Below are 13,058 nucleotides of genomic sequence, written 5' to 3'. Positions count from 1 at the left end.
ATCCGGAGAAACGTGCTGATCCTTCCGATAAATTACACAGTTGAGGTAAGAACACCGCAAAAAAATGTCTCATTCGAGTTGACATCGGACAGTATTGAAATCTGACATGCATGATAAGATGTTTTCGATCAGATACACATGAAAACATTAAATGACCCAGGGGGAAAATCAAAGGAACACTAAGATGCACACAAAAATATCAAAATGGGTGAACCTTTCATTTAATAAAAACTCCAGAAAGACACGTATTTCCACAAGCTTTTATTGAAAACGGACATCTCATTTCTTGGCCTTGAAGTACTCTTCAATCACATCCTTGGCTTGAGACTCCTTGCCATAGTCCTAGAGAGACAGAGGGGGGGGGGGGGGGGGGGGTATAAACTAAATGTTATAAAGGAGCTACCTACAAGACAGTTTTACAGTCCTAAATGGCACTAAATAGGGTCATACACTGCATTCTGAGCGTATTCAGACCACTTGACATAATTTGTTTCGTTACAGCCCTATTGTATAAATAAATTATTTTCCTCGTCTACATACAATACCCCATAATGACAAAGCAAAAATAGGTTGAGAAATTAGCAAATTTAAAATAAACCAGAAATACCTAATTTACATAATTATTCAGACCCTTTGCTAGGATACTTGAAATTGAGCTCAGGAGCATCTGATCATTCTTGATGTCGGCTGGTCACTGACAGAGCTCATCTGTGGAGATGGGAGAACCTTCTAGAAGGACAACCATCTTTGCAGCAATCCACCAATCAGGCCTTTATGGTAGTGGACCGGCCGAAGCCACTTTTTTTGACAGCCCGCTTAGTTTGCCAAACGGCACCTAAAGGACTCTCAGACCATGAGAAGCAAGAGTCTCTGGTCTGATGAAATCAAGATTGAACTCTTTGCCCTGAATGCCAAGCGTCACGTCTGGAGGAAACCTGGCACCATCCCTACGGTGAAGCATGGTGGTGGCAGCATCATGTTGTGGGGATGTTTTTCAGCGACAGGGACTGGAAGACTAGTCATTATCGGGGACAGATGAACGGAGCAAAGAGAGATCCTTGATGAAAACCTGCTCTAGAGCACTCAGGACCTCAGACTGGGGCAAAGGTTCACCTTCAAACAGGACAACGACCCTAAGCACACAGCCAAGACAACACAGGAGTGGTTTCGGGACAAGTCTCTGAATGTCCTTGAGTGTCCCAGACAGAACCCGGACTTGAACAAGATCAAACATCTCTGGAGAGACCTGAAAATAGCTGTGCAGCGACGCTCCCCATCTAACCTGACAGAGATTGAGAGGATCTGCAGAGAAGAATGGGAGAAACTCCCCAAATACAGGTGTGCCAAGCTTGTAGCGTCAATACCCAAGAAGACTCGAGACTGTAATCACTGACAAAGGTGCTTCAACAAAGTACTGAGTAAAGGGTCTGAATACTTATGTAAATGTGATATTTCTAAAAAATTGCTTTTGGGGTATTGTGATGTCATTATGGGGTATTGTGATGTCATTATGAGGTATTGTGATGTCATTATGAGGTATTGTGATGTCATTATGGGGTAGTGTGTGTCGATCACTGAGGGGATAAACATTTTAGAATAAGGCTGTAATGTAACAAAAATGTGGATAAAGTCCAACACTGTATGTACATTGTGGTCAGTATGGTAAAGTAACTAATAAAAATTGTCAATGTAGCCATTTATTGGGACCCCAGACACCACAGTGAGGTGTCGGGGCTCGTACTCTGGCTGACACACTCTGGCCAGATGTATAGAACAAGCAGCTGCATGGCACTGAGGGCACAGCACCTGCACTCGACTGGCACCAACAGCTCTGATCACACAGTGGACATTCAACCCTCATAACGCCGTTACGCCACAGGGAGCATTCCAAGCCCTCCGTAAGATCTCCCCAGACGTTTCCAGAAAGATTTACAGTCAAATGTTTTTTTTTTTTTTTAAATATACCTTGATTACAACACAGCTGCAGCCCACCACCTTACGGGGTTTGCCTTCGCGGTCGATTTTACACAAACCAACCCACTCGCCAAGCTTCTTGTTGTCATCGACCTGGTGCACAGGGAAGAGGCGGGAGGAGAGAGAGAGAGGTGAAGACAGGAGAAAATATGGAAGGATTTGGCAGTGCTAGTGGTTATGTCCCAAACAGAAACCTATATAGTGCACTGCTGTTGAACAGGGTCCATAGGGTTCTGGTCGAAAGTAGTGCACTATAGAGAGGATAGGGAGCAGTATAACCTCCACTCAGTCCAGTATCATCATGGACCCCCTTCGTTCTGCACCATAACACTACTTCTCAGTGGTTCCCACAGGTCAAAACAACTTTCTCTCGACTTGTAAATATGCACCAGTTTCTGCGTTCTCATTGGTGTAACCAGTACCCCCCCCCCCCCCCCCCCCCCCCCATCTATCCATCCCAGAATTTATACCTTGATGAGGTTAATCTGATGCTCAGCGCAGAGGGCTTCCACCAGCTTGACGTACATGGGCTCGTCACAGTTGGCAGCAAGGACGCAGAGGTGGGCCTGGCGCCTGGACACAGGAGAGGACGAGAGAGCGAGGCTCAGTTAACATGAGGATTATAACTAGGTAACTACGTTAGTGTGCTTAGAGCTGGGAAATTACCAGAGACCTCACGATATCTAGGTGCCGATATGCTATGTATTGTGATTCTATATGCATTACGATTCAATGGTCCAAAACATATTGCAGAGGGACCAGAGAGCCGTGACAACACATTTTGATCAGTCATGTAAATAGGTGCTGAAAACAAATTGGCTCCCTATTTAAAAAGACGGAAACAAGCTATGAAAGAAAAACACGAGTTTTGGTGCTGGTAGAGCACCAACATTAACATGTTGTCGAAACGATACAGCGCCGAAAATAATATCCTAAACTGTAACCGCATCTATTCCCCTGTGTTTACCTCCCAAATTACACCCTAATTCCCCCTAGTATATAGAACACTCCTTTCAAAAGTAGTGCACCAGCTAGGGACTAGGGTATCATTTGGGACAGAGATATTTCAGAGTTTGGGTAACGATGGCAACCCAACTATCAGCCGTACTTCACCAACTAATAGAACACAGCAGGAGGGAAAAAAAAGAATCAATTTCCTGTCTGTCCCAAATTACACCCTATTCCCTACATAAATGCTCTAGGCAAAAGCAGTGCAACATGCGCCAGCCACTACACATGGAATGAAAGGCGTGCCACTTAGGGAACAAACTAATGACCAGAGATGTTCAGACTCACTTGTCTAGCGCCTTGGCGGCCTCACGGATACCGCGGGCCAGACCGTCGTGGATGAGTGCGGTCTTGAGCACCTCAGGGAGAGCGGTGTTGACATCCATCACACCTCCGGCAGCGATGCTGAGGGGGGAAAAGGACATGGGGAGACGAGGTGGAGGAGAGGGGAACGACGGGAGAGGACATGGGGAGACGAGGTGGAGGAGAGGACATGGGAAGACAAGGTGGAGGAGAGGGGAACGACGGGAGAGGACATGGGGAGACGCATGGGATGGGAAAGGGGAACGACGGGAGAGGACATGGGGAGACGAGGTGGAGGAGAGGGGAACGAGGGGAGAGGACATGGGGAGACGAGGTGGAGGAGAGGGGAACGACGGGAGAGGACATGGGGAGACGCATGGGATGGGAAAGGGGAACGACGGGAGAGGACATGGGGAGACGCGTGGGATGGGAAAGGGGAACGACATGGGGGAGACGCGTGTCATGGGAAAGGGGAACGACAGGAGAGGACATGGGGAGACAAGGAAGACAAGGTGGAGGAGAGGGGAACAGGAGAGGACATGGGGAGACAAGGTGGAGGAGAGGGGAGAGGACATGGGGAGACACGTGGGATGGGAAAGGGGATACAACAGTTAGTTGGCTGCAACTGACCGATATATAGCCGCTAGTCCTCCGGGTTGAATGTGCGCAATCAACCGGCGTGTCAGACAGGGGATCTCACTCATAATTTAAAGTGAAGGGGTATCCGACTAAAGAAAGTAAATCATCACACAAGCGCCGGGAACAATCTAACTACTCCGTTAGCAATGCAGCTACATTCACATATAAATATATACTTGGTTGCAGCCACCGGACTATATGTCATAGTGTTGTCAAGAGTATTAAAAGTGCATGTAGAAACATGGAAATTATATTTTCGGAACAAAGCACCACTTGACACGCAATTAAACTTTTAAACGTGCACATGTGTTGGCTAGCTAGCCTTGGTTCAGGAACTAAACCGGAGTACAACCGTCACGCTTACCCTTCCTCGGCCATTGTAGATTATCGATGGATGGGGGACCTAAAAGTTCTGCAATATTGATCAAACATGAAAGAAACGTTACTATTCATGATAATACAGTGATTGTGGTGAAATTTCAACAAACGATGTTTGATAAATCCGACGGATTATTTGCTGAAGATGTAGAAACCCACCCAATCTCCTCTCTGACGGTGGGTAAAAGAGAACGTCACGCAGTCGGCGACATTCATTTAAGGGCAGAAGGAGGACCCGAGAAGTAGGTAGTCATGATTCTGCCTGTCTAATAATAACGGCTCAGAAAACAGAAGTTTGTAGAGTTTCCGTTGTAAAACAGAAATATACAATTCGTTGAACTATATTTAAAATTAACAGTTCACATACAAAACATTAAATGTTTATTTGCGTAATTTTATTATCTTTTGTCGACTGACGTGTTTTGAATTTGGCTGTAGTTTACTGTGATTGTAGTATGCATAACATGCATATTTTTGAATGCACATTTTCATATTTTCTTCAAAATGCAAAACTGGGGTTTTTGTTGCTGTACTGTGAAAGTGGAAGTCTATGGGCCATGCCAAATATTCCATAAACTCTGCCATGGCATGCCACTGTGTGTATGAGTTCTGTGTATGTTTGTTGGGATGTTGATGGAATGTTCTGCTAACCCACAGAAAAACTGGAAACATTAATGCTCTTGCAACGTTCCCATGAAACGTGTCTAGAACATTAATATTGTATATTATGAGAACATGGCAAACGCGTTCTGGGTATGTTCTGTTCGACATTTAAGGGAATGTTCTCCTAACTCTTAACAACAAAACATGCTAAAAAGGTTATCGGAAGGTTTTTTTGCTAACAGATTGAATGTTCTCGCAACTAAAGGAAAACTGGACACTGAAACATTAGGGGAACATTACAAAAAATGTTCTCTCTCCCTAGAATTGTTAGCTGGGAAGTAAAATCTGACTATATGGGGGTAGTGAGCGATGAATTGAGTTCCTCTGCTGCATTTCTATGGTGACGAACTCATTTGTTTTGCAGAAGTTTATTTGTTATTATTAACCTTTATTTAACTTGGCAAGTCAGTTAAGAATACATTCAACAACGGCCTAGGAACAGTGGGTTAACTGACAAGTTCAGGGGCAGAATGACTAGTCCAACGCTCTAACCACTAGGCTACCTGCCGCCTCTACACTCTAACCACTAGGCTACCTGCCGCCTCTACACTCTAACCACTAGGCTACCTGCCGCCTCTACACTCTAACCACTAGGCTACCTGCCGCCTCTACACTCTAACCACTAGGCTACCTGCCGCCTCTACACTCTAACCACTAGGCTACCTGCCGCCTCTACACTCTAACCACTAGGCTACCTGCCGCCTCTACACTCTAAGCACTAGGCTACCTGCCGCCTCTACACTCTAACCACTAGGCTACCTGCCGCCTCTACACTCTAACCACTAGGCTACCCTGCCGCCCCTCCACTCTAACCACTAGGCTACCCTGCCGCCTCTCCACTCTAACTACTAGGCTACCTCCCTCCTCTAACCACTAGGCTACCTGCCTCCTCTAACCACTAGGCTACCTGCCGCCTCTACACTCTAACCACTAGGCTACCTGCCGCCTCTACACTCTAAGCACTAGGCTACCTGCCGCCTCTACACTCTAACCACTAGGCTACCTGCCGCCTCTACACTCTAACCACTAGGCTACCCTGCCGCCCCTCCACTCTAACCACTAGGCTACCCTGCCGCCTCTCCACTCTAACTACTAGGCTACCTCCCTCCTCTAACCACTAGGCTACCTGCCTCCTCTAACCACTAGGCTACCTCCTCTAACCACTAGGCTACCTGCCTCCTCTAACCACTAGGCTACCTCCTCTAACCACTAGGCTACCTGCCTCCTCTAACCACTAGGCTACCTGCCTCCTCTAACCACTAGACTACCTCCTCTAACCACTAGGCTACCTCCCTCCTCTAACCACTAGGCTACCTGCCTCCTCTAACCACTAGACTACCTCCTCTAACCACTAGGCTACCTCTCTCCTCTAACCACTAGGCTACCTGCCTCCTCTAACCACTAGGCTACTTGCCTCCTCTAACCACTAGGCTACCTGCCTCCTCTAACCACTAGGCTACCTGCCTCCTCTAACCACTAGGCTACCTGCCTCCTCTAACCACTAGGCTACCTGCCTCCTCTAACCACTAGGCTACCTGCCTCCTCTAACCACTAGGCTACCTGCCTCCTCTAACCACTAGGCTACCTGCCTCCTCTAACCACTAGGCTACCTACCTCCTCTAACCACTAGGCTACCGGCCTCCTCTAACCACTAGGCTACCTGCCTCCTCTAACCACTAGGCTACCTGCCACTTCTAACCACTAGGCTACCTGCCTCTTCTAACCACTAGGCTACCTGCCTCTTCTAACCACTAGGCTACCTGCCTCTTCTAACCACTAGGCTACCTGCCTCTTCTAACCACTAGGCTACCTGCCTCTTCTAACCACTAGGCTACCTGCCTCTTCTAACCACTAGGCTACCTGCCTCTTCTAACCACTAGGCTACCTGCCTCCTCTAACCACTAGGCTACCTGCCTCCTCTAACCACCAGGCTACCTGCCTCCTCTAACCACTAGGCTACCTGCCTCTTCTAACCACTAGGCTACCTGCCTCCTCTAACCACTAGGCTACCTGCCTCCTCTAACCACTAGGCTACCTGCCTCCTCTAACCACTAGGCTACCTGCCTCCTCTAACCACTAGGCTACCTGCCTCCTCTAACCACCAGGCTACCTGCCTCCTCTAACCACTAGGCTACCTGCCTCTCTAACTACTAGACTACCTGCCTCCTCTAACTACTAGACTACCTGCCTCCTCTAACCACTAGGCTACCTGCCTCTCTAACTACTAGACTACCTGCCTCCTCTAACCACTAGGCTACCTGCCGCTCTAACCACTAGGCTACCTGCGTAGTGGAAGGATGAGAGAAATGATGTCAGAGTTCAGTATAACTTGCTAGGGTAGGGAAGGAGAGGAATGATGTCAGAGTTCAGTAGAAGCTACAGCATCTGCGTATCCGGTGCCCGTATGCCCTGAAGAAGACAGCGTCAGAGTAGAAGCTACAGCATCTGCGTATCCGGTGCCCGTATGCCCTGAAGAAGACAGCGTCAGAGGAGAAGCTACAGCATCTGCGTATCCGGTGCCCGTATGCCCTGAAGAAGACAGCGTCAGAGGAGAAGCTACAGCATCTGCGTATCCGGTGCCCGTATGCCCTGAAGAAGACAGCGTCAGAGGAGAAGCTACAGCATCTGCGTATCCGGTGCCCGTATGCCCTGAAGAAGACAGCGTCAGTGTTACCGTCAATACTACTCACCAACAATCATTGGACAATAAACTAGACGAGGTACGATCACGAATATGCTACCAACTGGACATCAAGAACTGTAATATCCTGTGTTTCACAGAATCGTGGCTGAATGACGACATGGATATTCAGCTAGAGGGATACACGCTGCACCAGCAGGATAGAATAGTACACTCCGGTAAAACAAGGGGGGGGGGGGCAGTCTGTGTGTATTTCTAAACAACAGCTGGTGCACGAAATCAAAGGAAGTCTCTAGATTTTGCTCACCTGAAGTAGAGTATATTGTGATAAACTGCAGGCCACACTACTTGCCTAGAGAGTTTACAGCTATACTTTTTGTGGCTGTTTATTTACCACCACAGACAGAAGCTGGCACTGAGACTGCACTCAGTCAGCTGTATAAGGAAATAAGCAAACAGGAAACCGCTCACCCAGAGGCGGCGCTCCTAGTGGCCGGAGACTTTAATGCAGGGAAACTTAAATCAGTTCTACCAAATTTCTATCAACATGTTAAATGTGCAACCAGAGTACCCTCAAAGCTCATCACTAAGCTAAGGATCCTGGGACTAAACACCTCCCTCTGCAACTGGATCCTGGACTTCCTGACGGGCTGCCCCCAGGTGGTGAGGGAAGGTAGCAACACATCTGCCACGCTGATCCTCAACACTGGAGCTGCACATGGGTGTGTGCCCAGTCCCCTCCTGTACTCCCTGTTCACCCACGACTGCATGGCCAGGCACGACTCCAACACCATCATTAAGTTTTCAGACGACACAACAGTGGTATGCCTGATCACCGACAACGACGAGACAGCCTATAGGGAGGAGGCCAGAGACCTGGCCGTGTGGTACCAGAATACAACCTATCCCTCAACGTAACCAAGACTAAGGAGATGATTGTGGGCTACAGGAAAAATAGGACCGAGCACGTCCCCATTCTCATCGACGTGGCCGTAGTGGAGCAGGTTGAGAGCGTCAAGTTCCTCGATGTCCACATCAACAACAATCTAGAATGGTCCAAACACACCAAGACAGTCACGAAGAGGGCACGACAAAGCCTATTCCCCCTCAGGAAACTAAAAAGATTTGGCATGAGTCCTGAGATCCTCAAAAGGTTCTACAGCTGCACCATCGAGAGCATCCTGACTGTACGGCAATTGCTCGGCCTCCGACCCCAAGGCACTTCAGTGCGTACAGCCCAATAAATCTCTGGGGCAAAGCTGCCTGCCATTCAGGACCTCTACACCAGGCGGTGTCAGAGGAAGGCCCTAAAAATTGTCAAAGACCCCAGGCACCCCAGTCATAGACTGTTCTCTCTACTATCGCATGGCAAGCGGTACCGGAGTGCCAAGTCCAGGACAAAAAGGATTGTCAACAGTTTTTACCCCCCAAGCCATAAGACTCCTAAACAGTAATCAAATGTCTGCCAGGACTATTTGCACTGTCCCCCCCCCCCCCCCCCCCTTCTACGCTGCTGCCCCAACCCCTCTTTTACACTGATGCTACTCTCTGTTTATCTTATATGCATGGTCACTTTAACTATACATTCATGTACATACTACCTCAATTGGGCCGACCACTCAGTGTCTGTATGTAGCCTCACTACAGTGTATAGCCTCTCCACTGTATATAGCCTCTCTACTGTATATAGCCTCTCTACTGTATATAGCCTCTCTACTGTATATAGCCTCTACTGTATATAGTCTCTCTACTGTATATAGCCTCTCTACTGTATATAGCCTCTCTACTGTATATAGTCTCTCTACTGTATATAGCCTCACTACTGTATATAGCCTCTCTACTGTATATAGCCTCTCTACTGTATATAGTCTCTCTACTGTATATAGTCTCTCTACTGTATATAGCCTCTCTACTGTATATAGCCTCTCTACTGTATATAGCCTCTACTGTATATAGTCTCTCTACTGTATATAGCCTCTCTACTGTATATAGCCTCTCTACTGTATATAGCCTCTACTGTATATAGCCTCTCTACTGTATATAGCCTCTCTACTGTATATAGCCTCTCTACTGTATATAGCCTCTCTACTGTATATCGCATATCTACTGTATATAGCCTCTCTACTGTATATAGCCTCTCTACTCTATATAATCTCTCTACTGTATATAGCATATCTACTGTATATAGCCTCTCTACTGTATATAGCCTCTCTACTCTATATAGCCTCTCTACTCTATATAATCTCTCTACTGTATATAGCTTCTCTACTGTATATAGCCTCTCTACTGTATATAGCCTCTCTACTGTATATAGTCTCTCTACTGTATATAGTCTCTCTACTGTATATAGCCTCTCTACTGTATATAGCCTCTCTACTGTATATAGTCTCTCTACTGTATATAGTCTCTCTACTGTATATAGCCTCTCTACTGTATATAGTCTCTCTACTGTATATAGCCTCTCTACTCTATATAATCTCTCTACTGTATATAGCTTCTCTACTGTATATAGCCTCTCTACTGTATATAGCCTGTCTTTTTACTGTTGTTTTATTTCTTTACCTACCTATTGTTCACCTAATACCTTTTTTGCACTATTGGTTAGAGCCGGTTAGTCAGCATTTCACTGTAAGGTCTACTACACCTGTTGTATTCTGCATTTCACTGTGAGGTCTACTACACCTGTTGTATTCAGCATTCCACTGTGAGGTCTACTACACCTGTTGTATTCAGCATTTCACTGTGAGGTCTACTACACCTGTTGTATTCAGCATTTCACTGTAAGGTCTACTACACCTGTTGTATTCAGCATTTCACTGTGAGGTCTACTACACCTGTTGTATTCAGCATTTCACTGTGAGGTCTACTACACCTGTTGTATTCAGCATTTCACTGTGAGGTCTACTACACCTGTTGTATTCAGCATTTCACTGTGAGGTCTACTACACCTGTTGTATTCAGCATTTCACTGTGAGGTCTACTACACCTGTTGTATTCAGCATTTCACTGTAAGGTCTACTACACCTGTTGTATTTAGCATTTCACTGTAAGGTCTACTACACCTGTTGTATTCAGCATTTCACTGTGAGGTCTACTACACCTGTTGTATTTGATTTGATACAGCATCTATGTACCCGGTGTCCGTACGCCCTGAGGAAAACAGTGGGGACAGTGGCTCAAAACGATTAGAGAGTGTGTCTCTCGACGCTGCGAGAGAAGGAAAAAAAAAGAGAAGAAAAAAAACAGAACACCGAGGTCACTTCCTCCTCCTGGATCTAATCACACTCCATCCACGCCCGCCTGGGGTAGAGCTGATAGCATCTGACTTTTTTATTCAGAAGGCCGTAAGGGAAAATGCTCAAGATCCATTAAAGCTCCAGAGGCATCAACAAATGCGATTAAACGTGAGGCGTCCTTATTCAAAATTAGACATCCAGCTGTTTAATTTATAGCATAGCATACAAACTAGCATACAAAATACATTATTATTTAAATAAAGGTAAAATAAAATGTTAATAAAAAAACACAGAAATTATAGCAAATATTTTTTAATGTTGGCAACTAGTTGGCTTGACAAAGTCCAAACATTTCAGAAGGAAATGTATTTATTTATTTTTGACACGTTGGTGTTTTAACCATGTTTTGAAGAGTTAGTGTTTGTTTACAATTACATTGTTTACAAACACAGCAGTAAAACAAGTTCTGATTTGGTATTATGGGATCTGACGGGGGTACGACAGTCGAATGTACTGTATATTTCAAGAATCAGTGGGGTAGACGTGGGCACACACACCGAGTGGACAAAACATTAAGAACACCTTTTAAAATATTGAGTTGCACCCCCACCTTTTTAGACTTAGGCAGATTTCGTCAGGACATGGACTCTACAAGGTGTCAAAAGCGTTCCACAGGGATGCTGGTCCCATGTTGACTCCAATGTTGATTTCAATGCTTCCCACAGTTGTGTCAAGTTGGCTCGATGTCTGTTCTACCTGATAAGTAAATTGCACCCACCTGGTGTCCCAGGTCTAAATCAGGCCCTGATTAGAGGGGAATCACCCACCTGGTGCCCCAGGTCTAAATCAGTCCCTGATTAGAGGGGAATCACCCACCTGGTGTCCCAGGTCTAAACAAGTCCCTGACTAGAGAGGAACAACGACAACAACAACAGGAACTGTCTGCGAGGTCCAGAGTTGAGTTTGAGGGATCTCCAGTAATATTTTAATTTTATAGTTTGGGGGAAGCATCTACAGATGGTCTATCAACATACAACAAAGTCATTGTAACAAAAAAAAGGTTTATTTTGTTTTCTCAACATCGTGAGGAGCATTGGTTCTCAACTCCGGGTCCTCCTGTACCCCCTCAACAACACACATCTCTATTGTAGTCCTGGATAAGCACTTCTAATTCAAGTCATTGAAGGTTTGATGATTAGTTGAAATCAGGTGTGCTTGTTTTGGGACTACAATAAAAAAAATGTGTACTGTTGGGGGGTGCTGGAGGACCGGGAGTTGGGAAAACACTGGTGTCGATTCATCAATGACAGTTCTAGTTAGCCAGGTCAAAAAGGACATGTTTGGTCAGTCACAATTTACCCATGATACATTGCGGTTGTGATGCTCTTGAACACGGCCAAAGCCAAAACACACAGAGGACAGACAACTAAAATAATTTATAGGGACGGATTCCCAGATCCAGATTAAGTCTAGCCCCTGGGAAAAAAAAAATCTATGGAGAATTTTGTAAAAAAACATTTTTTTTATACCTTTAACTAGGCACGTCGGTTAAGAACAAATTCTTATTTTCAATGACGGCCTAGGAACAGTGGGTTACACTGCCTGTTCAGGGGGCAGAACGACAGATTTGTACCTTGTCAGCTCAGGGAATCGAATTTGCAAGCTTTCGGAGGGCCGGCTGGTCCAACGCACTAACCACTAGGCTACCCTTCCGCCCCTTGAGAATCTCAGGTCTATTGTCTTAATCTGGGTCCGGGAAACCAGGCCGTAGTGATTGTCACAGACGGGCGGGTACAAACAGAGTTCTCATATTAAAAACAGGTGTTGATTCTACTATATATATATATATATATATATATATATATATATATATATATATATATATATATATATATATATATATATATATATATATATATATATATATATATATATATATATATATATATATATATATATATATATGAGTACATATAAATGGCACGTATCAAAAGGAATGTTGTTTTTAGATCAGGTTAACAGTGACAGAACAAAACACAAGATGGCACTACGTTCACTAGGAATGGGTCTCTGAGTCAGTGAGGAAACACGAGAGTGTGTGTGTAGGGGCAGAGTGTAAGCCTGCCATGTGTAAACAATACACAATGAGTCACCCATCCATGATCATTTAATAAAAGAGGGGGAATGAGGAGAGAGGGAGAGGGAATGAGGAGAGA

General features: G+C 45.5%; 1 protein-coding gene and 1 non-coding gene across 2 annotated transcripts; both read right to left on the bottom strand.

The window, feature by feature from the left end:
• Positions 1-246: 246 nt before the first annotated feature.
• rps12 (ribosomal protein S12) lies at positions 247-4,591 on the bottom strand. The gene is made up of 6 exons (XM_036976399.2): positions 4,462-4,591; positions 4,289-4,336; positions 3,271-3,387; positions 2,445-2,547; positions 1,966-2,067; positions 247-342 (listed from the first exon to the last, which is right to left on the bottom strand). The coding sequence occupies exons 2-6, from the start codon at positions 4,300-4,302 to the stop codon at positions 280-282; spliced, it is 399 nt and encodes a 132-aa protein (XP_036832294.1). The 5' UTR covers positions 4,303-4,336; positions 4,462-4,591; the 3' UTR covers positions 247-279.
• LOC118964509 (small nucleolar RNA SNORD101) lies at positions 3,963-4,040 on the bottom strand. Its single transcript, XR_005051570.2, has one exon. It is a non-coding gene; the product is annotated as a small nucleolar RNA SNORD101 (small nucleolar RNA).
• Positions 4,592-13,058: the final 8,467 nt, after the last annotated feature.

Source organism: Oncorhynchus mykiss, chromosome 4, assembly GCF_057628025.1.
Source record: "Oncorhynchus mykiss isolate SJ-2025 chromosome 4, ASM5762802v1, whole genome shotgun sequence".
Classification (NCBI taxonomy): Eukaryota; Metazoa; Chordata; class Actinopteri; order Salmoniformes; family Salmonidae; genus Oncorhynchus; species Oncorhynchus mykiss.
Note: the sequence above shows the minus strand (reverse complement) of the source record. Positions and strands in the feature narration are given on the sequence as shown.